The 24066-nt window shown below is 47.5% G+C and overlaps 1 protein-coding gene across 3 annotated transcripts in view; it reads right to left on the bottom strand.

The window, feature by feature from the left end:
* Positions 1-24066, bottom strand: part of Auts2 (activator of transcription and developmental regulator AUTS2) — a 1133997-nt gene that overhangs the window by 326694 nt on the left and 783237 nt on the right. For all 3 annotated transcript variants that reach the window (XM_052753902.1, XM_052753901.1, XM_052753903.1), the window contains exon 5: positions 21189-21218. In XM_052753902.1, coding sequence (XP_052609862.1) covers positions 21189-21218 — 30 coding nt within the window. The remainder of the gene's footprint in view (positions 1-21188; positions 21219-24066) is intronic.

The following is a 24066-nucleotide window of genomic DNA, read 5'->3' on the forward strand; positions in this document are numbered from 1 at the left end:
CCTGCTTCTGCCTCCTGAGTGCTGGGATTAATGGCGTGTGCCACCACACCCAATTGCCCTTGAACTTATGATCCTTCTGCCTCCAAGTCTGGTTTATGTGGTGCTGGGGATGGAACCCAGAGCTCTGTGTAGGCTAGGCATGCAGTCCACCAACTGAGCCACATCTCCAATCCTTCGCTAATACGTTTTTAAAGACTTACTTTATTTTCATCGGGAGTATGGGGGTGAGTCTGTGTGTAGATATGTGTACTGAAGGCCAGAAGCATCTGATTCTCCAGAAGCCACTGTCACAGACAGATATAAACTGCCTGAACTGAGTGCTGGAAACCCAATTCTAGTACTCTCCAAGATCAGTAAGCACTCCTAACTGCCCAGCCATCATCTCTCCAGCCCTGGCTGATCACATTCATAAATCCATACAGAAGTTTTAGAACTTCACTGGTGGAGTTCTGGAACTCACTATGTAGACCAGGCTGGCCTTGAATCCCCAGGGATCCACCTGTCACTGCCTTCTGAGTGCTGAGATTAAAGGAGTGAACTACCATGTCTAGCCTGGCTGATACTTTTCCTAAGGCTACTGAGCACCATGCAAGGCATGCTGTGTATATCACTGTGCTAAATGAAACAATCCCACTAAGTAAGTAAACTGACACCTCTTGCTGTTTGAAAGCAGAGGCCTAGTCACTCAGCTAGGGGGGGTGGAGCTGAGACCTCTAGGTCACCCACTTCCCACTGTCTTATGCTGCCTGTAATACCTGGCAGGTGGGCTATCTCCTGACCCTAAAACCACACTGCTCAGTTCCTATTCGACGCCCAGGACACACAAGGGAATCTCCCAGGCTCCTCAGAAGAGAACCAGGATCTTTCGCCAGAGGCTTGGCTTAGCACCCGTCTGGGAATCAGGCAGATAGAGACGACTTCTTGAACAGCCTCTAGGCTTCTCTGGCAGTCTATGTCCCAAAGTTAAGCAGCAGGGCTTCCCTGTGGAAGGGGGGGGGGGGGGGAATCACACTTCATGTTCTATGGCTCAGGCCAGGTGAGACTGGGTTAAAAAAAACAGCAACAAATGACCCCAGGGCCTAGAATCTGGAGAAGAGGTCAAGAAAGGGCAGCCATATGGTAGATCGATCTCCATCCCCCCACATGTGTGTACTTGTGTATGTGTGTGTGCCTGTGAATGCGCATCTGTGCATGACTGTGCAGGTACATGCACATAAGTGCTGTGTGCGTGTGTGTGTGTGTGTGTACTTGTATATGTGTGTATGCCTGTGAATGCGCATCTGTGCATGACTGTGCAGGTAGGTACATGCACATAAGTGCTGTGTGCGTGTGTGTGTGTGTGTGTGTGTGTGTGTGTGTGTGTGTGTGTGTACTTGTATATGTGTGTATGCCTGTGAGTGTGTGTGTGTGTGTGTGTACTTGTATATGTGTGTATGCCTGTGAATATGCATCTGTGCATGAGTGTGCAGGTACATGCACATAAGTGCTGTGTGCATGTGTGCGTGTGTGCGTGTGTGTACATGCATGTGGTGGCACGTCAATGTAGAACCCCTCCTGAGCATAGCTGGCGAATCTTAGTGGGAGAAAGTCAGGCCAGGCTTAGTCAGCTTCACGTTCTCATTTATGGATGTAGGCCTGCCTCCTCCAGAATGATTGCTGTGCCTGCTCTCTCTCTCTGCAGCGAGGTGAGCCTGGGCCCTTGTTTTCCATACAGTCCAGCCCCACCTGGTGCCCCCTGCTTCTTTTGAGTCCCACCCCCACTTCCCCGCTCTGTGTGGTCTGAAAGTCTAGCTCGTGTTTGTGTCTCAGCACACTTTACAGAAAATGAGCATTAATTAATGCTACATGATAACAGAATTTCTCTCACATCCCTCTCTGTGAGCACCATGAGAATTTACAGTGATTTCCTGAGGATGAGGAGCTAATCTCTCTTAAGTAAGAGTTCTCTTTAAAACCAGAATAAAAGCTTTTATTATGATTTACTGTTTGGGGCCTGGAGGGGTGGCTCAGCAGTCAGGAGCACGTTTTGCTCTTGCAGAGGCCCCAGGATTGGTTCTCAGCACCCACATGGCGGCTAAGGACCGTCTCTAACTCCAGTTCCACAGGATCCAACACCTTCTTCTGGGTTCCTCAGAACCACACGCAAAAATGATGCATATATACATATACACACACAGGCAGGCAAACATACATAAAATAAAAAAATTTTAAATCTTTAGAAAAAAAAGCTACTGTTAATTCAGTAACATTTTAGGCAAAAACAAAGAATCAGAGGAGGATGTAACTGGGGTCGAGTGACCACGGTGCCAACTCTTAAGTCTGTCCTTTATTAACTGAGACATCTCATATCCCCAGCCCCTCTTTTGGCTTTTAGGGGTAAGTGGAAAGGAGGAGGAAGAGGATGGCTGCAGATAGCTTTCTGTTTCCCCTCCTGGTTCTACCCGGAAGTAGACCCTTCCTTGTTTCCTGTGGGCTGCGTAATACCAGACATAGCATGGCACAGAGGCTGTTTTTACCACACTAGGTTTTAAGGATGCTTCTAGTTCTGATAGGCCAAGACCACCCACTGGCCTCCTAGGTCCAGGGAAGGTCCTGCTCTTGCTCGAGGCAAGAAGCTAGAGAATCAGGAGAGCCAGGACCACTAGAAGGGAAGATGTTGGGATGGTTAATTCCATCAGCTTGGCTGTATTGGGTACTTTCTGGAGTATTCGTAAAACATGACTTTGGGTGTGTCTGTGAGGGACTTTAATAGGGGAGGGGAAACCCACCCTGACTGTGGACAGCTCTAGTCCATGAGCTGGGGTCCTGGACTGAACATAAAGGGAAAAAAGGAGAAAAGGAGGTGAGCAGAGCCTTCATTTCTCATTGCTTCCCAGTCTTCCCAGATGTGAACAAGCAGCAAGCTAAGAGAGGGCTTGTTTGTGCTCAGGTCTCGAAGGTACGGTCCCTCGGAGAGGGCGCAGGCACAGCAGCAAAGAGGAGGCAGGATGGTAAGGGTGTTTGCCCACCATCCATGCAGAGGAGGAAATGGAGGTGGGAATGCTACTCCTCAGCTTGCTTGCTTGCTTTTCCCCTTCTCTGCAACTGAATTTCCCTTTGCCTACCGTGCTGGATAGTACAGGTCAACTTGACACAAGCTATATAATCATCTGAAAGGAAGGAACCTCAATTGAGAAAACGCCTCCATAAGATCCCGCTGTAAGGCATTTTCTCAATGAGTGGTTGATCGGGAAAGGGCTCAGCCCATGGTGGATGGTGCCACCGACCTCTGGGCTGGTGGTCCTGGGTTCCATGAGAAAGCAGCAAGCCACGAGAAGCAAGTCAGCAAGCAGCACCCTGTCATCAGCTCCTGTCTCCAGGCTCGTGCCCTATATGAGTCCTGTCCTGTCCTGTCCTGACTTCCTTCAGTGGTGGACTACACGCAGAAATGTAAGCCAAATTGACCTTTTCCCCTCCAACTTGCTTTTTGGTCATTGTGTTCCATCCAAGTAATAGGAACCCTTACTCAGCCACCCATTATCTGTGCTGGCCTTGCTACCTCCACACTTGCTGGCTTCCAGCGAGAGCTTGCGCAAACGCTGCCTTCCCTAGTTAGACGGGACGGTGCCAGTCTCTGGTCTCCAGGGCAGCAGGACTACCAAACTCTTAGACTTCACTAGGTACCTTGGCCTTCTTCTTAATTATAAAGCATCTCTCCAAAGGCCTGGTATACCTAAGCCATCTTTCTATCCCCAGATCCCAAGATGCATTGCTCAGGGCACTTGAGGTTAAACGTGCAGCTTAATTTTCTACTATCTTCCTATCTTACCTACCTATCTACCTATCTATCATCTATCTATCATCTATATATCTATCTACCTACTTATCTACCATCTACCTACCTATCTACCTATCTACTATCTATCTATCTATCTATCTATCTATCTATCTATCTATCTATCTATCAATCTATCTATCTATCTATCTATCTATCTTTTGGAGACAGGGTCTCATGTAGCTCAGGCTGGCCTCCAACTTCCTTTGTCTCAAAGGGTGACCTTCAACATCCGATCCCCCTGCTCCTACTTTCTGAATTCCTAGATTACAGTGTGCCTCACCATGTCTGGTATAAGGGGTGCTGGGGATCGAACCCAGGGCTTCCTGGACGCTAGGCAAGCACTCTACCAACTGAACTCCATCTCTGGCATCTCATTTCCATGCTGAAGAGACTCATTTTTGCAAGGCTGCCTGCTGTTGCCAAAGGACCCTGTCAGTTCTTTGAGGTGACTAAAATCCCTCCGGAAAAGAAGGATTCCTTTTGTACCCTAGATAAAGTCATTTAATAATTACCATCCCAGTGACTTCAAAGACCTTCATGTCTCTCAAGGTGGCTGTCTTATAATTGGGGAGGAACTCATCAACTACTATACTTAAAATATTAATGAATTCTGGTCTATTCTCAATACATGTATACATGAACAATCACTCTTTAAAATCCCATGCCTTTCTACAGCTTTGATTGTTTCAGTAAGACAGAATTAATCTGTAAATGGAATTTTAAATGCTCTGAATATTTACACAACTATTAAGTGTAACTGAAAACACATCCACATTTTAGAGTCTGTGAACACTTTTATTTATTTGTTTATGTTAATAAGATTACTATTTTTGAGACAGAGTCCCATGTATCCTAGGCTGGGATCATTATGTAACCGACTGTGATCCTGATCTGATTCTCCTGCCCATATAGTCTAAGCGCCAGGATTACTGGGGTGGGCCACCACACTCAGCTTATGAGAGGCTGGGGATAGAACCCAGGGCTTTGTACATGCTAGACAAGCACTCTACCAACTGAGCTACATCCTCGTCCTGGCAAGTTCTGTGAGAGTGTGTCCAAGAGCATGGGGTATGCACGCATGTCTGCTAGAGAAGAACACTGGTTGCCCTGCTCTATCAATCTCCACCGTTTCCCCTCGAGACAGGGTCTGTTACTGACTCTGCAGCCATCTGGTATACAATAAGCCCCAGCAATCCTCCAGTCTCTGTTCACCACGGTGCTGGGGTTGCAGGGATGGATGGCTACACCTGATTGATTATTGATTGATTGATTGATTGTATATGAGTGCTCTATATGTATGTATAACTTTACGCCAGAAAAGGGCATACATACAGACTCCACTACAGATGGTTGTGAGCCACCTTGTAGGTGCTGGGAATTGAACTCAGGACCTCTGGAAGAGCAGCCAGTGCTTTTCCCGGCTGAGCCATCTCTCTAGCCCCTACACCGGACTTTTGAATGTAGTTCTGTGGATTCCTGAGCCAATGCTTTTTAAGTGTTAACTCTGGATGATCAAGGCAGATTGTGTGGCTGACAAGAAACAGGAAGGTAAAGTAGGGGTTTGTAGAACAAATGGTTGACTGCCTAAATGTCATCATTCTGGGCTTTCCACTGACCCCATCTTCAAGTAGACAGTTACATCTAGAGCAGCATGGCTCAGGCCTTCTACTCAGAGGACGGATGCAGGTTCCAGAACCTGAAGAAAGGTAGCCTGGCCCACAATCTCTTTTGCACTATCTACCCTGGACAGGTAACTTTATCTTAGCCAACCAGAATCTTCCTTTCCTTGGCTCTTGCTAACCAAGGCAGAAAAGGAGGAGGGGACCTTCTTCTGGTTGATGCCAAACTGTGGATGGGTCATGATGTCTACCGAAAAGGGAAATCGAGTCTCAGAAACAGTCGCTATTTGAGTGCGAAGGGAAAGAGAGGATTCAGTATTTCTTAGTTGCAGACCCCAGCCTGTCTTTGTCCATGTTGTATGTATGTGTTCCTTTGGGTATGTGCACATCTATGGAAGCCCGAGGTCCACAGTGCGTGTCTTCCTTGGTCACTCTCTATTACCCCATCCCCGACCTTTTGTGAGACCTTGTCTCCACTGAACCTGGAGCTCATGAAATCATCTGGTCTGGCTGGCAATCAACTCCAGAGATCCACCTGTACCCTCCCATCTAGCACTGCAGTAACAGACAAATATGCCACCCCTGGCTTCTATGTATGTAGCAAGCACTTTGACCACCGGGCCACCTTGCCAACCTTTCCGGTAGCTTGGTTAATATGTAGTTGGATGTCAAAAGTTTACACATTTCATTATCAATTGGTTTGAGTTTATGTTGTTTGCGAATTTAAAAAAAAAAAAGAGTATTATCAAGCTGGGTGTGTTAGCACATGCCTATGTGAGTCTGCAGGGCTCTGAGCTGGAGGCCAGCTGGGAGGATATAGTGAGACCCTGTCTTAGACAGAACAAAACAAAACTAAACACCTGCTGAAGCTGTTAATGCCAGAGCGCTCTAAAATGATCTAACAATTCACAGAGTTTTCTTGTACAAGGTCACAAGTCTATCATGAGTAATCGAATAATCGCTTGGTACGTGGCTTGTTGGCTAAGCCGAGTTTTGCAAATATGTACTCATTTTAGACTGCACACATCACGGGGGTCCAGAAAGCTGGGAAAGTACCAGTGTGACCTCACTTAAACAAAGACAACCATATGCTGTTACGTTGCCTCTGGGGGAATGCACTATTTAAAATTATGATTGCATTCTAAACAGACCATCCTAGAGGGATAATTACTTTTCTATGACTGGATCAATACTTCCATTCTCATTCTTTACTGCCTGAGGGACTGGATTTCAGACCAGAGAAGAAACCCAGATCAGGAGTCATGGGATTCTGGGCATGGACCCACTCTGATCTGGGTGGGAAGGATTGATGAGGATGTTGTGAGCCCAGGGAGGGGAGCAAGGCCAGGCAGCAGAAACTCTATTGTGCTACTTAATTTCTAAGTTTCCAGAGAGAAAAGCTGTGCTTGTCCATGGACTGTTCTCTAGCCTTTAACAGCTGTCTCCCTGTGGGTTCAAGGTCTTACTCAGTTTATTGTTTATTAAGTCCTGCACATGATGACTCTACCACATGCTGGAGAGGATGGTGGAAGGCAAGCATCTCAGGACTAGAAGAAAGGGAGGCCTTTCTGGCTAGAAGAAAAGGCAATGTTCACCCTGTGGGTACCAGTTCCGTGTCAAGCACCCAGGACCCACCTATGTGGAATTTTCGATCCTTCTAGTCTCCCTGCATCTTGAGTTCCTGGTCCACTCAAAGCTTGTCTTTTTCGAGAAATGACATGATTCCACATAAGTTTCTGTTGAATTCTTTATGTCTTTGTGTGTATAGGTGTATGTGGGCACCTATAGGGGTTAGAAGATGCCAGGTGGCCTGCTCTGTCCTCCTCTTATTCCTTTGAGAAAAAGTCTCTCAATGAATCTGGAACTCGGCAGAGAGTCAGTTCCAGCAATCCTCCTGCCTCTGCTTCCCCCAGTGGAAGGATTATAAATATATTCAGCTACATCCAGCTTCTTATTTGGGTGCTAGGATCCAGACGCAGGCCTTTGTGGTCCCACGGCAAGTGCTTTGATCCACTTAGCCATTGCTCCAGCACCCACATTCTTTTCTTCTTTTCTTGGGAGACAGAGTTTTATGTAGCTCTCTGGCTGTGCTCCAACTCATCATATAGCCAAGGATGATCTTAAACTCCCGATCCTCCTGCCCCCACCTCTAGAGCGAGGGGATGACAGGCCTGCACTACCACACCCGGTTTATGAGGTGCCAAGGATGGAACCCAGGGCGGCTTGAAGCACTTCAGACGGGCACTCTACCAACTGCACCACTGAGCCTCATCTCCAGGCCCTACACTAAATTCCTTCCCAGTAAGAATATGAAGGGATGCTAAGTGGTAGAAAGCATTTTGTTGGAGTGACTGTAAGTCTTAACTGATCAAAATAAATGCTTGTCAAGGCTCTTGGAAGGCCCATTTGCATTCGAGCGATGTGCTAACTGTGAACAGGACTTATGACTTAATTAAAGCTCATCACAGGCTGTCTTCACTAAGCAATATTTTGTTGGATGTTAGCTGAGTTACAACTGAGAAGTGACAAAACACTCTTTGAACGTTTCCTTTTATGCCAACATGTTATGATGTCCCTGGTCTTCACTCATCAGCTTCAGATTTGTTAGAATGTGCTATGAGTGAGAATCCTGCTTGGTGGCAGAGAGGACTGCCTCCAAGGTCAACCAAGGAAGGTTCAACCTTGACCTGGGGCTGGCAAGATGGTGCAGCAGGTGGAGGGGCTTGCTTCCAGGCCTGATGATGTGACTTCAATCCCCAGACGGTTGAAGACTGAACTGACTCCCACCAAGTTGTAAACTGACCTCCATGCACGTGCATACACACTCTACACACACACACACACACACACACACACACACACACACACACACACACACACCTTGATCTGCCATTGGTGTAGATGAGACCTTGGGTACATGGATCTCCCTTCCTCCTCGATAATCATCAATACCTACCTATATGATGGCTATGGTTGGATCAGAATAGTAGGTGTGTATAAAGCACATCTAACCGTGCCTTAAGTAAATACTTTCATTTCTAGCAGAGAGGATAAGAAACCTCACAGGTGATAAGAAGTAAGAAATTGGTCAGAAACCCATTTCTGCCATTAGTATATATAAAGTTACGAAGCCTCTTTGGACCTCAATTTCCTTGTAAGTAAAACAGGGGTGTTCATGCCTACATAGCTTTGTATAGAGAAATGTGCAGAATGTTTTGGCAGACAATTTTGGTCTTGTACTTTTGGAGACATTAGACCAGGATGGTTTTGAGATTGTTGTGTAGCCAAGAACTACCTTAACCTGATCCGCCTGCCTCTACCTCCTGAGTGTTGTGATCACAACTGTGTGCTACCACATCCGGTTTATACGGTGCTGGCTACCAAACCCAGGGCTTTGTGCACATGAAGCGCACACAGTATCAACTAAGCTATGTCACCAGCCCTTTTGCTGATGTCATGGTTTTGACAAAGGGTCTCAGGCTGGCCTTGAACTTGCTATATAGCCAAAGATGACCTTAAACTCACGATCTTCCTGCCTCTACTTCCTGAGCGTTGGCAACACCACACCCAGACTATGAGCTAATAGGAATCAACCCCAGAGCTTTGTGTATGCTTCATAAACACTCTGCTGAGCTACAAATCCAGCCTTTCATTCTGGCCGTGGTTAAAACATGGACTCCTATAACCCAACTTGGTCTTAAACTTTGTAAGAAGCCAACCTTTGGATTTCTGATCCTCCTGTCTCCACATCCAGAGTGTCAGGATTACATGTGTCTGTCACCACCCAGCTTAGTAAATGCTCAGTCTAATTCCACAGACAGCATGGATCCTTCCACAATGAAGACTCTCTCTTCCTTAGTTCAGTCTGGCCTCTGACAGACAGGAACAAGAAGAATCTGCCCGGGGCATGGCAGTGACCTCCATACCCTGGCATCTCCTTGGAGAAGGACCTATTTCTCATATGCCCTGGGGGCTGAAGCACAGGTTACCCCCGTCCCCTGCAGTGGCCACTTCATTCAGGCCCTGGTTACCCATACAGGGTCGCCTGTCACCTGTCAGTTTTCGGTTTCTAGAGACATGCACACCTGCCCTCGACCTCCCAAGATTTTCCTTGACTCTTTTCTCAGTGAGGGAAAAACAGCCCATCTTAGGCTCCCTCCACCTTCTGCACCTCTGTGTAGGAAGTCAGGGCCCTTGGGTCCCCCATCAGACTGCCTGCCTGAAGCGCTCACTGGAGCCAGGAACTTGCCTGAGAAGCCAGTAAAATTTTAATGCACTCTGTAGTGCGGTCATGTCATACTCGGTTATGGCAAATAATCCCAGATGCCTGCAGAGGTAAAATGGAGCTGTAATGTGCTTGCCTCCTAACCCGAGCTGACAGCGGTGATGTACGACTACCATTAGCGGAAAATATCACTTCAACTAACCCATGATCCGGCTCCGCTCAGGGTCACATTATCCATGAGGAACAAATTACACTCCCAAAGTAAATACAAATTTTCTACACAAAATGGGTACACAGAGAGAGAAAGACAGAAGGAGGGGGGCAGGGAGGGGGGACAGGGAGGGAAGGGGTAAAGGGGCGATCCATTCTCTTCCTCCTTGGTGCTGAGTGACACAGGTGATAAAAGATGTGACAATCATTGGCTGACGGAGTGCTAACGCTGTAATCAGCTCAGCTGGTACACACTCCAGCCGATAAACACTATATTCTCCCCTTAGTGGCAAATACATAATCTGTAATGGGAACATGGCCACTGCAGATATTTACTGCCACTTGGGCTTAAGGGACATGCCTTCTTGGATTTGGTGCCCAGAAAGGAAGGGCCCTGTGGCCCTAAGGGACACAGAGATTGCTTACAAGGGTCGGGACTGATGCTTGGGTAGATGAGAGGGTTCTGGGTGAGGGAGTGAGGTCAAGCGATGAACAAGAGCCAAACCATCACGTGTGGGAGTGATCATTATAGTGCATTCCTGCATGCTGGTCACAGATGGGCACCAGTCAGGATCAACCTCACAGGAGGGAGACGCTAAGGATGCCTCTATTCCGGGCCGAGCTCTTCCTAGACAATGCTTGGGCATGAAGGTGAGTCCCTCTTCCTTTCTGAGACTTGAAAAATTAATGAAGCAACACTTAGATATAATGCTAATAATTTCAGGGTGCTTACTATGTATTAGTATTGGTAGATACTAGGGGGGTGAGTTACCCAGAAATCTAGTATTTAACTAAATATTAAACGTCGATACACAGACACATAGAGACAGACACAGACACAGACACACAGACAGACAGACAGACACAGACACGCACGCACGCACGCACGCACGCACGCACGCATTCATGCATATACTTAAAAGAAAACTGAGTTCCATAACCCAAAATGGATGAAGTTTACTACGGTGGTTTGCATGGCCTGTCCCTCTAACCAACTCCCATAGCCCACAGGGCAGACTCCGCCCTTCCCACGCTAGACTCAAACTAAGAGTCCTACGTTAAGCCTTGCCTTCTTCCCTCTGTGTCGTGGTTCAGTCTCATGTATCTGAACACTTGCTCCCCAGTCCGTGGTACTGTCTGGGGCGGTGGTGGAACCTTTAGGAGAAACAGCTTTGCTAGAGGAAGTGTATCACTAGGGGTGTGCTTCGAGGTTTTATAGTCTAGACTCACTGACAGTTCTGTCTCTGTGTGTATGTGCGTCTCTCTGTCTCTGTCTCTCTGTCTCTCTGTCTCTCTGTCTCTCTCTCTCTCTCTCTCTCTCTCTCTCTGCTTCCTATGTGTGGATGAAGTGTGAGCTTGCTGCTTCCAGACTGTCACGATGGCCTCACACACCTGCTGCCATGGCTTCCCTACCACGATGGACCATGTTTCCTCTGGAACTGTAAGCCCAAACAAACCCTTTCTTCCCTAACCCACTTACCAGATTATATATGATCACAGGGACAGAACAGAAACTAACACACCTTGGAGAACTGTTTACCACGCTGAAAAAAAACAAGAGCCACACACCAGAAGGGCCCACGCCCCTGTTATCATTGGACATGATGAATCTCAGTGTTTACTGTCATGGTGCAGTGTTTAGAAGCTAGCTGGAATCATGTGGGTGGAAGTGAAGGAGAATGGACAGGTGACATCCTCGAATCTTGCATCGAAAAAAAGCACATAACACAGGTTCCAATATGGCTCCTATACATGTCCCAACTGTGATCATTTGGATCTAGAGACTCATTTGGAGGTTTGGTCTAGATACAGAAAGTAGGTAGTTAATGTGGGAGAGGGCCCTGGAGTGTATGCTAGGACCCTGCTTCCTTCTCCTTTCTCTCTGTGGTTACCATGGATACAGCATCTTTTGCTTTACCTCACACTCCCTGTCATAATGTTCTGCTGGGCCACAAGCCCACAGCTGTGATGCCAAGTGACCATGGAGAGAAACTAGAAGCCAAATGATCCTATCTTTTCTGCTTTGATGTGATTTTCCTGGGGTATTTTTGATACCAGGACAGCAAGCTAAGCCAAAGGGGAAAAGGATTAAAACCCTGGCTCTTGAACCATCCTTACATCCCGCTTTCTTAACTTGTAAGGCGAAGACATGGGTTTGAGAAGTTAAAGTCTTGGAAGGGCTGCATGTTGGGCCTCGTGACACACACCTAAGCAGATCATATATAAAATGATGCTTGTACAGGTGTTCTAAATAATGCTGCATGCTCTTCGATGAACTTTTCTCTCTCTTTTTTTCTATCGTTGTCTTTTGTTTCGTGAGACAAAGTCTCACTATGTCATACTAGCAGACCTTGAACTCACAGACATCTGATCTGCTCCGCCTGCTTCTGCCTCCTAAGTGCTGGGATTGAAGGTGTGCACCACTACATCTGGCTTGACAAGTTATTTCTTTACATTATTATTTAGATAGTCTTCTTGACCCTAATCACAAGTTGTCATTAGTAGCATCTACTTGTTGACAGCAAGAACTCAGAACCTTGAAAAGTCATTAGAAACACCCCCAAACAAACCAAAATCCACACTCATCTTGGACACTGGACACTACAACTGTCTATTTCAGGGGTTCCCAGTCAATCTGTGTTTCATATGCTCCACTCCCCTGCCTCTGATAGATCATAAGTCAAGCCATGTTTGGGACAACACTGGAGAAAGCTGCTTGGGGTCTCATGGAATTGAAGATGTCATACAGTTCCATAACTGGCAGCTACCGATCTGGTTAGGAAAAGTTCAACAATGGACACAAGGGGAAACTTTTCAGATGTAGCATTAATAATAAGAAAAAGCACATTCATCCAGTGAATTATGGGACCTTTGTGTGCATGTATGTGCGCATGCAAACATGCATCCATGTGCATATACATTTAGAAGCCAGAAGACAACACTCGGCCTCTTCAGCACGGAGATTACGGGCATGTGCCACCATGCACAGCTTTTTAACATGGGTACAGGGAGAAGAGCCTAGTCTTCATGCCTGCAAGGCAAGCACTTTATCAACTGAAAAACCTCCTCCAAGTAGGTTTTGAGACTTCTCTATAGAACAGAGTTGAGATAGTTAGTAATATACCGGAATATGGATATCTTATTGTATTGATCACACTGAAATGGCATAGTTTTGAGGAGCAGTTAGCCATGTACTATGCAGAAGTTGCAGTGGGACTGAGGCAGCCACATGAACATACAAACATACCTGCCTGTGATTAAAGAGACATTCTCCCATCTCTGTTGAGCACAGAGCACTCTCCGACTCTGACATGGGATAAGAAAGACACTTTGGATAGCCACAGAGCAGCCTAGTCTTCCCTAAGAGGCTGTTGATTGGGGTCTGTCATTAAAGCTGTCATTAGTCCAGATATGTTTGGTACTAGGTTTCTGAAGGTCTGTGCATAGTCCCATAAGGCCCATAGCGATCGACTCCAGCACACTGGTCTATGGCTCTGCAGCTATCCTTTCATGGAAGCCGTAAAGCCCCAGGCAGTGGCTCACTTAAGAGAATGGGGATGCAGAATCGTGGGCTCAACTTGAGATGTTTCCAGAACTCCTTTCATAGGTCAAATGAGACTCGTTACTGATGACGTGAGCTCATGAAACATACTACGTAAGTGAGGTCTTTCCTCAGTTGCTATGCTTCCCAAATCCACACTAACGATTGAAGAACGGAGAAGGAACTGGTTTCTCTGTTTACAGGAAGGTCCAGCTGAGTCCAGACTCCACAATGCATACGATGGAAGAAGACTGTGTGGATGTATATGACCAGATGAAGGAAGCAGCAGGCAGGTCATGACCCACAGGCACATTCCCTTCAGGGACTTACATGAATTAACAGGCAGCTGCCTAAGTCTGTCCACTATGCCTTTCTCCTTCATGGATTCAAAAGAGATCAAAGATGAAACCACTCTTGCGGACTATTATTGCCGTCTTGGCAAGAGAAAACCATTGACAATCATGAGGTTGGAGACAGAGCTCAGCAGGAAGCAGGTTTGCCTAGCATGCACAAAGGCCTGAAATCTATCCCCAGCAATGCACAAGCCACTTGTAGTGGCAAATGCCTGTAATCCCAGTACTTGGGAGATGGAGCCAGGAGGATCTGGAGTTCAAAGTCATCCTTGGCTCCATAAGAACCCCCCCAAACACACACACACACACACACACACACACACACACACACACACACACACACACACAAATCACATACCTATTATACTTTGGGTTCTGTCAAACTGTTGAGGTAGACAGCTAGACGGAAAAATCAGGACACCCCATTCAAGGTCAACCCATCCAGCTCCACTACAGAAAGTAATTCCAAGGTCCAGCACCACTGGGTGGTTTACCTACAGCCTGGGAGCTGGCTGACTAAAAGAAATTAGAAAGTAGTCTTCAAGGGCCCCTCTCCATGATCCACCACTGTGAAAAATGAAATGTTTCTGCGGGAATCCTATCCTCCTTACACTTCTTCATTCCATTCACCCCAAGGAAAAAAAGTTTAGGAGAAGGGAGCTGACACATTCCCAACAATTCCTACCTACATATCTATATTATATGGGGGGAGCCATTAAGATGGTTCAGTGGGTAAGACACGTGCTTCCAAGCTGGAAGTTGTGAGCTCTTTCCCCAGCCGGTGGAAGGAGAGAACTGACTCCCACTGGCCGCCCTCTGTTCTGCATGTGGGCGCCACGGCACACATGCACCCCACACCCCTCCCCACATGAAATAAAAAATTTCAATCTGTGTATCATAATCCATGCTTTTCAGGGATATGCAATGATATACACTGGCAGGATGACTGCACACAGACATCCAGTTCTACTTTGGCTATGATAGGAAAAAAGAAAAACATAACAAGACTCAGGATTTAAAATAACTTTCAATAGAATTTTAATCTGAGGATGGCATCAATAGGAATTTTGGGTGGGTATGGGGATAATTAAGCCGATTGGAAACACAATAACACTGGAAGAATAATAAAATGTCATCTTAACCCAGACATAATATTGGAGGGGTAAGGAGAGGTTGATAGGCATTTTGGAAATTGAGACTCCAAAATGAAACAGCTCCTGAAACTCAGCCAACCACTGCAGAAACTGCCCCCCAAATGCTAGGAAATTTACAAATGGCTTAGAAATGTTTTTATGAGAAAAATCAAACTGCAAAAGTCGTGCAGAGGCCTGGGGAAGAGATTGCACATTGGTTGGAGCCCCGAAAGCAGATACTGGAATGGCTGGGGAATACCCGGGCTTGGAGTGCCTCTTCTACATGTCCTCCCCACAGGAAGGAAAAAGCAACTCCTGCAGAATACCCACGCTTTCCTTCTGCCCCGTGCTGAGCAAAGTGGTCCAGTCACAAACACCACCACCACGGTTCCCAGTGTTTGGGGGTGGGGGGGTGGCTATTGGTTCTGCTTCTCTGAAGGCTGGACAGTGAAGATTCCTTTTCTGGCTGAAACACAGGACAGCATATCTCAGCTGTCTGTTGATTAAGACTGTGTGTGTGTGTGTGTGTGTGTGTGCGCGCGCGCGCGCGCGCGCAAATGTGTGTAGGGGAGGAATATGCGCAGATGTGTTTCCATGGCAACACAGAGGCCAGAAGAGGATGCTGGGTATATTTCTGTATCACTCTAGGCCTAGGCCTATTCCCTTGAAACAGGGTCTCTCACTGGACCTGGAGCTAGGTAGACAGCCAGCAAGCCCCACTGACCCTCCTGTTCCCATCCCCTACAGCACTGGCGTTAAAAGCACATGGGACCACATCTGTATTTCTATGTGGGTGCTGGGATCTGAACTCGGGTCCTAATGCCTGTGTGGCGAGTGTGCCGAGTCAGCCGAAGCCATCTCTGCAGCCGCTGCATCAGGACACAGCTGACTGCCAAACCAAGGCTGAAGGCCGCACGAACAACAGGGAGGGCCTTCTCAGTTTCTGCAATGTTGCTGAGGATGCGCAGACTTTCGCGAGGGTTAACGCATGGCCTGGCAGTCAAGCCATAGGACTCTTCCACTATAAGCACAAAGCCACAGGCCGCATCTCCAGCTGGACTTTTCAGCAGTTTCAAAGCCCTTCCTGAGCCAAGTGACGTGGGTGTGTGTGGGGGTTGTCTTGGCTCAATTAGGAACATAAGCCAAAGATGGGTTTCTTTGCTTAAAAGTTACCTGCTCCCCTCATATGTGAGACCATCACGACCACGAACAACAATTACAGAAAACATTTGTTTTTCTATGTTTTTTTTTGAAGACAAGATCTCAAGTGGCCCAGGATGACCTCCAACTATGTTGCTGAGGATGGCTTTGAACTTCTGGCCTTCCTGCCTCCACCTCCCAAGAGCTGGGATTCTAGGCAGGGACCACTTTTCTTGGTTTGTGTGGTGCTGAGGATGGAACTTAGGGTTTCCTGGCATACTAACTAAGAGTGCTACCCACTAAGCTTTATTTCCAGACTCAGTTTTGTTGCTAAAATATTCTCTCGGGATAGGGATGGCATGGGGGGAGGGCTGTTGGAGAGTAGCAATGGAAGGGGAAAACTGATATAATCCTATTTATTATATTATTAATTAAATATTAATTAAAGATGCATTCAAATTTAAAAATTAATAAATATAGCAATAAAAAAATGTAAAAAAAAAAATCCTGAAGAGGACGTAAAGTTGGATGGGCAGGGAAGGAGGGTGCATCTGGGAAGAGATGAGAGGGTGAGTGTGATCAATATAGATTGTATGAGAGCCCGAATGTGGTGGCACACACCTTTAATCCCCACAGAAGCAAGTAGGCATGCAGATGTCTGTGAGTTCAAGGCCAGCCGGGTCAACACACCTCTAAGTCAGCCATAGCTACACAGTGAGACCAACCGTGTCTCAAACAAATGAACAACGACAACAAGTATACATTATATGAAATTCTCAAAGAACAGATAAAAAAGTGAGAAAAAATATTACTTCAGAAGCTTTCTGAAGATTATCTCTGGGGGGAAAAAACAAAACAAACAAACAACCCTATATCTGGCCCCTTGAGTCCCGAATAAGAACGTTCCCTTGTAAATAGGAAGGGTCTGATGCCTGGGAAGAGCTGCCAAGGAGACAAAAACCTGTATCATCTATGACTTAATGGCTGTCTGCTCATTTTAAGATGGCCCCACATTACTCTGGCCTGTATGAGTAATATGTCAGGATAAGGGGGTTAAAACGATACGGTTTTAGGAACCTTTTATGGTTTAAGGCCTTCCATCCAGTCTGTTCCAGGAAGTGTCCTTGGGGATGAGAGCTGAGCCCTGGGTTCCCTGGAGCCCCCTGGGTCTCTTGCAGGACTCAAACTATCTGAGTTAGAGCACAGCTTTCCTCCCTCCCAAGGTGAGCCTTGAGCCTAGTAAACAACCCCCAGCTAACACTGAGCCCAGGCAGGGGAGCCTGCAATCTACTCCAACAAGAATATGGGTGGGGCGGTGTCTTCCCATCTCATACATTACAACACCGAGAATCACCCTGCATACAGAACAGTAAGAGACAGAGGCAGAAATGAGATTAGAGATCCCTTCTGACCAGCCATCCATGGCTCACACAGCCAAAAAAAAAAAAAAAGAAGAAGAAGAAGTGGGTAGGTGGAGACATTGTGACTTTAAATCCTGACATTAACTTCATAACCAAATGAGGGGTATTGCTGCACACGGTGCAGGTGCAGTCAGTGTCAGAGGAAAGAGAAAACCAAAGAAAATACAGCCCAACTGTGCAGAAATACTATTGTCACCTCACTGTTCTCCTGATGGCAATTCTTTTCCAGTGTGGGATTGGAGTAATTGCTTAATTTGGGTGATCAGGGGGCCAAGTGCTGCCTCTTCCTTGTTCCTAATGACAAATGAAGAGACATCCCACATCCAAGATGCTGGGTTCACCGCCTACTTAATTCCCCACCCAATTTCTCCCTTCCCAGGAGCCTTCCAGGTTCTCTGCTGCTAATGTGCAACGCGTTCCTGGGGCTGAGGGTGCGCCAAGTGGGGCCTCATCAGATCCTTTGCACATGCAAGTCTGTCTCGAGCATTTCAGAAAGGCTCTGCTTCCCAGCCCTTTCCCAGATACTTTCACATTAATTAGTAAGGGTATCATTTTATAAATTATAGCTTCCTATCAGAAGAAAGCAGAGTCTATCTTAATTCAGTCAGCTGTGCGAAATACCGTACCCTAATTTTAGACTGCCGGTTCTGCGGATCCCCACGGAGTAAGAATGACAGGTCTTCCGGAGAGAATTCCCACCAGGTCCCTCCTGCAAGTCTCACTTTTGGCTACAACAGCATCCCCAGTGGGACTTGCTGAAGGGATCCCAGGATGCTGAGTGGCATCTACTCCACTATTTAGCAATTCATATTTGTATTCAAATCCTCCAAAGCGGTGCCAGCGAGTGCCCTGGTGGGCTGAGGGGCTACAGGGAGAGGCCCTGCCATAGAGCAGGCTGACAGGGCCCCTGTGAAGCAGAGAGAATGGTGTTCAGGTCGGCCGGCAGCGATAAACACTCTCCTGTCTCAGCTGGAAAAGGAGAAGTCTGGCAGAGTTAACTACAGGAGGGCCAGGCAGGCACCGGTGCCATTAGAGGCTCCCGGGCTCCTGCTGGGAACCCCTGGAGAAACACCCATTGGGGCAGGGATGGCACAGAGGAGCGTCAAGTGCGGCTCCCAGTTACAAAGGCCTGCGTGGTCTTCAAGGTGCAATCGAAATACAGCCCAGTGCGTAGGCAGGGGATATACCATGCATAAGAAGAATGTGTCTAATGCCCCTTGCCTTCCCACTGCCTTCGCACCGTTGGACCTGCCTGTTTACTCTCCTCACAGACTGGTACTCCCCTTGCCCCACCCATTCACTCTGTCTAGCTCCATGCTGATGCTTCAAACCACCTTGACTGCCCCCCTCTGCTGCTTCTAATGCCCACAAGCAGCTCCATTCTAAAAGCTACCCGAGTCTGCAGAACTTGTTAATGATGGTTGAGGTCCCCAGAGACTCCAGGGTAAGGGACCTGGAGTGGAGACCAGGCCTAGGGTAGTTACTGAGGTGTGACCAAGGCCAAGAGGAAAACTACTCAGAGCAATGGCAAAGAGGGATTTTTTCACCTCCTAGTCCTGGACAACTGCAGACAGATGTAATCAATATGGAATTCACTTTATGTATTTGAAATAGAGTCTCCTTAGGCAGCACATGATGGCTTGGAACTTGCAATTTGCCTGCCTCAGGCCTCCCTAAATGCTGGGATGACAGGTAGGCACCATCAGGCTTCTTAAATAAAAAAATGCACGGGCTAGGGGAAAGAATGTGCTTGGAAGTGGTTGGCTGTTCAAACATGAGTTCAATGCCCAGAGCCCACAGACTTGTATTCACAGTGCTGGGCTGGCAGAGACAGGAAAGTCCCTGCAGTTTGCTGGCCAGCAAGCCTAGCCTACTGAATGAACTCCAGGCCAGCAAGAGTTCATCAAAAATCAGGTAGACAGCACCAGGTTGATGATGCCCAAGGTTGTCCTCTGGCCTCTGAGCACACAGGAAGATGCACACACACATGCACCTGCTCATACAGGAAGATGCATACACACAACTGTGCTCAGAGAGGAAGAGCTTGAATAAAAACCCACCCTCTCAGGGGAAGTGGGATCAGTTCTCGATCGCCTATAGAGCTCTCGAAGTGATCAAAAGGTTTCAGCACCTTCCTGGGTATCAGAGACACCCCCAAAGAATTATAGCTACTTTTGCCATATGCCCCACGTGACCCTTGGGGCTAGCGTGGGCACCGATTGCACTTTGCATGCTGTTACCCATCCCTGACACATGTTGGCTGCCCAAGATACCCGAGGTCCTACTTCCAAGGAGCTAAAATTTGTTCCTGAGGGCTGGAGGCAGGAAGCTTTCAACTTGTCAGTTAAACAAAAGAACAGCCCTCAGCCCCCTACCCAGTGTGTACTTCCGCTGTCATCCAACAGCCCATTACCATGTCCCACAGCCACGGCGCACCCCTTCCATAGGTCACTTTGTTTAAAATGACATGGATAATGCACATGTCAGCAAGCTGACAGTCCTGGCCGTCCTTCAGAGATAAAAACCTCCAGGCGAGAGCCTGTTCTTATCTGGGGGACACGCGCTGGTCTATCATCCAAGTCAGGCGGAGCGTGATTTCTCCAGAGAGCACTTTTTTTCATTTCCTGATTTTAAGGAAATCAAAATAAGCACCATTTGTCTTCATCTGAATATGCTTGACGCTGCTCAGATGATGATGTCTCGAGTTTTATAACCGGCTACATATGCTGAATTCAAATTAATGACAGTGGCGAACAGGAGCCTTCCGATCTCTCCTGGAGGCTGTTATGGAGGCGGAGGGAGAGAGTCCGAGATGGATGGGGAAACAATCACTATACATGAAACCGTGGGATTTCTGGGGAGGATCAGCCAGCACGGAGGAGGTGAAAATCACTGAGCAGGGCACAGGGGAAGGGAGGGACCCGGCCAACTGTTTTGGTTACCATGCACCTCCGTATATTCTGAGACTTGGGTAAGTTTTTCAAGTTACACAAGGCATCATTGAAAATGGAAAGACACTTGACTTGGTTGGCAGACGTCAACGGCTAGGAAGGAAAAAGCATACCCACAAACTTTTTGCTTTAGTCAACAGAAAACCTACTTTACTGCTTCTGGAGTCCATCTTCTGGGGGCTCAAAGCCTGGGTTTCTTCTTCATCCTTGTTGAGCTGTGTATACTGAGGCTGGGCCTCAACCTCCAGGGAGAGGGTGTACCTGCTAGGGAGACGCCCCTCCCCCTACACCAACCCACAGAAGAGAGCAGCGTCCCCTTGACCGCCCTGTCCACACTGCCCTGTGAGGAAATTCCTAGGGGCATACCACTGACATTTCTATTAGGAAGCTACGGAAAAGCAAGAGGAAGCACAGAGGCCAGTCAAATGGAGGTAGAAATGACATTATAAATACACAGGGGAAAGGTGAATACTTCCATCCTGAACCAAAAAAAAAAAAAAAAAGAAAAGAAAAAAGAAAATCAATTCCCCTTTAAGTGTTTTGGGGGGTCTATGAGTCATCATCCATGAAGTGAAAACTTGGTGTGACACACAGGAGGCATGAAGGGGCATGTTTCAAAGAGGTGGATGTCACAGGTTTGGCACAGTCTATCTTATTGAAAATGTCACGGTGTGAACAATAAGACATCCTTCAGGAGGGAATAGGTGTCAGCAGGAGTGTGACGGTGCACACAGGGCCTCGTGTATTGTATTTGCAATGGAGGGGGGCGGCATCTTACCTTCTCTTCCTGGTCGCTGTCACTGTCGCACTAAAAAGGAAGACAAAAAGAATAAAGGTCAGTGTGGTGATTATGCAATCTGCGGGGGTGGGGTGGGGTGGGGCGGGGTGCAGGGCAAACATAGGAAAGAGGAGACATCTCTGGGCTCCAAAGTGCTCTACAGCTCTCAGTGCTGAACAAGGAACATGCTGCTAGATAACAGACAACATCCATTCTGTCAGTTCGTGCCAGTGCCCTGGGATGCCTGGAGTCCGCACAGCAAGAGACTCCACCATACAAAAAACTATGAAAGTCTAGGGGACACCCAGCTAGGGGATAACACTGCCACAGGATGAAGGGGACTCAAGATCCTTCCGAAGGTTCTGGAACAAAAATCACTTCTGCAGAAGAACGCGTTCTGCCTTCAGCTTTGGGGAGTGGCTGTCTTTCTGCTGAATCTTTTCTCGGGAAGCAAACAAGCTTTGTTCATGGAAATCTCTTGCCAAGGCTTTGAGGGGGGCAAGACTCAACACAGGTGACACTGTGATGGTTAACATTGACTATCAACTTGACAGGATCTTGAATCACCTTTGGGCATGTCCGTAAAGAAGTTTCCAGGCTGGATTAACTGAGGAGGGAAGAGTCTCCCTAAAGGTGAGTGGCACCATCCCACGGACTGAGGCCTCGGACTAAATAAAATGCAGAGAGGGAGCTGAGCACTCAATTCTCTCTGCTGCTTCTTGATGGAGGATGCAATATGACTGTGGTATTAAAGTAAGAACGCCCCCCTAAGGCTCATGTATTTGAATGCTTGGTCACCAGGGAGGGGCACTATTTACAAAAATTAGAAGGATCAGGAGGCATGGATTTAATGGAGGAAGTGTGCAAATGCAAGTAGGTTTTGAACTTTCAAAAGCTCATGCCAAGTCCAGTGTGTCACACACACACACACACACACACACACACACACACACACACACACACACACACACACACCCCCGCGACCTCTGCCTACGGATCAGGATACAGAGTTGCCAGTTCTCCATTTCTGCCTGGGCTCTGCCACGCTCCTTGCCATGATAAGAATGGACTAAGCTCTGAAACCGTAACAAACCTACTGTTAAATGCTTTCTTTGATGAGAACTGCCTTGGCCATGGTGTCTCTTCACAGCAACAGAACAGTGACCAAGACAGTGACCGCCCATCTCCCACCCCTACGGCTATGCCTTCTCCAGCATGGTGGGCTATACCCTTGAACTGCGAGCCAAAATAAGCTCTTCCACGAGTTGCTATTATTCTGTCACAGCAATGAGGAAAGTGACTAATATTGATGCCCAGGATTCGAAGGCAAATGTCCCACAGGTGATGAAGCAAGAGTACTAAGTAGTGTTTTTAGCCTGCTTCTCGAGGTCTGGGAGAACCAAAGAAAGAGAATTATCTCCCAGGTTTTGGGTTTCTTGACAGAAGCAGAGGGAAACAGAGAACATACACTCTTCTAACAATCAAGAGTGTTTTGCTAATAAATGATGGGTTGAACAACAGAGTCAGTGAGACAACTCAGCTGCCAACGTGCTTGCTGAGCAATCACAGAACTTGAATTTAGCTTGGTTTTCAGGACCCATGTACAAAAATCAACATGGAGCATACATGTGTAATCCTAGTGCTGCAGAAGAGGAGACAGGATGCCTGGGGATTGCTGGCAAAGCAGACTAGCCTACTTGGTGAGTCCCAGGTCCCAGGGATAAGAACCTCAATAAACACGATGGACAGGGACTGAGGGAAGTCTCCCAGGGTTGACCTCTGATCTCTATAGCATGTGAACACAGGCATGCCTGGGCACACATACGTATACATAATAAAGGGTGCGTTTGTTAAACACTGAGAGATGTGATCACATGTATGCCTTCACGCCATAGCCCTGGAGAGGCCCTGCTGGGCTGGAATCCACCAAGATGAGACACAGGACCGAGCCTCAGGCTGCTCTGTGGTTCACCCAATGTGGTGTGCAGGTGGGATCACTCTGCATGGGTGGTGGAAAAAGAGCACCCACTAGGAAGAGAGATGGTCACAGGGGGAGCCGTCTGGCAACTAGGACACTTTCTATGCCCGCGGAGTGCCTGGTATGAGAGAGGGTGAAGCAGATGGCTCAGCAGATCTGCAGTGAGAGCTGATGGGTCATGGTAATCCACGGCTAGGGAGAGCAAGCGGCAGGTGAGTCTCGGAGGGTGCCAGGGTTTTTACTGTGGCCACCTGTATATGGGAGCAGATGGAGCCATCAGGGGAAACAGGAAATGGAACAGAGCTGCCTCTGCAGGACAGAGAGCCATAGATCTCTTCTCCCAAGCCCACATCTTCTAGAGTTCAAAAAGGCAATACCTCCCCCCAACAACACACACTTTTTCCTTACATTCTTGGGTGGCGATGAGAACCATTTTGGTCAAGTAAGAGGTGAAGTCTGCAGAGGATGCTGAGGTAGGGAAGAAGGAGGAGAGGAAGAGTCCTGGGCCTACAAGATGGCTCACGGAGTAAAAGCACTTGCCATACAAGCCTGATGACCTGAGTTTAATCACTAGATCCCAGGGTAGAAGGAGAGAACAGACTCCTTAGAGTTGTCTTCTGATCCCCACACGTGCTTCATAGCACAAGTGTGCATGCAGGCACACTCCCCCCCCCCCCCCCCCCACACACACTAAATATTTTTTTTTAAAGAGTCTCAGTGAACGGTAGGCAGCTCCTGCCTCTTGCCTTCAAATCTGACTAGGTGAGGATGTGGTGTGTGTATCTACAGCAGTCATTTTGAAAAAGTCTCCCAAAATCCTCCATGCTGAAAGAAGACGGAGAGAACAAAGGAAGAGACATCTAATGTCATTGAGCCACTGAACCCATGTCAGAAGAGACT

This window comes from Peromyscus californicus, unplaced genomic scaffold (assembly GCF_007827085.1).
Source record: "Peromyscus californicus insignis strain IS unplaced genomic scaffold, ASM782708v3 Scaffold_2__1_contigs__length_46816999, whole genome shotgun sequence".
Taxonomy (NCBI): Eukaryota; Metazoa; Chordata; class Mammalia; order Rodentia; family Cricetidae; genus Peromyscus; species Peromyscus californicus.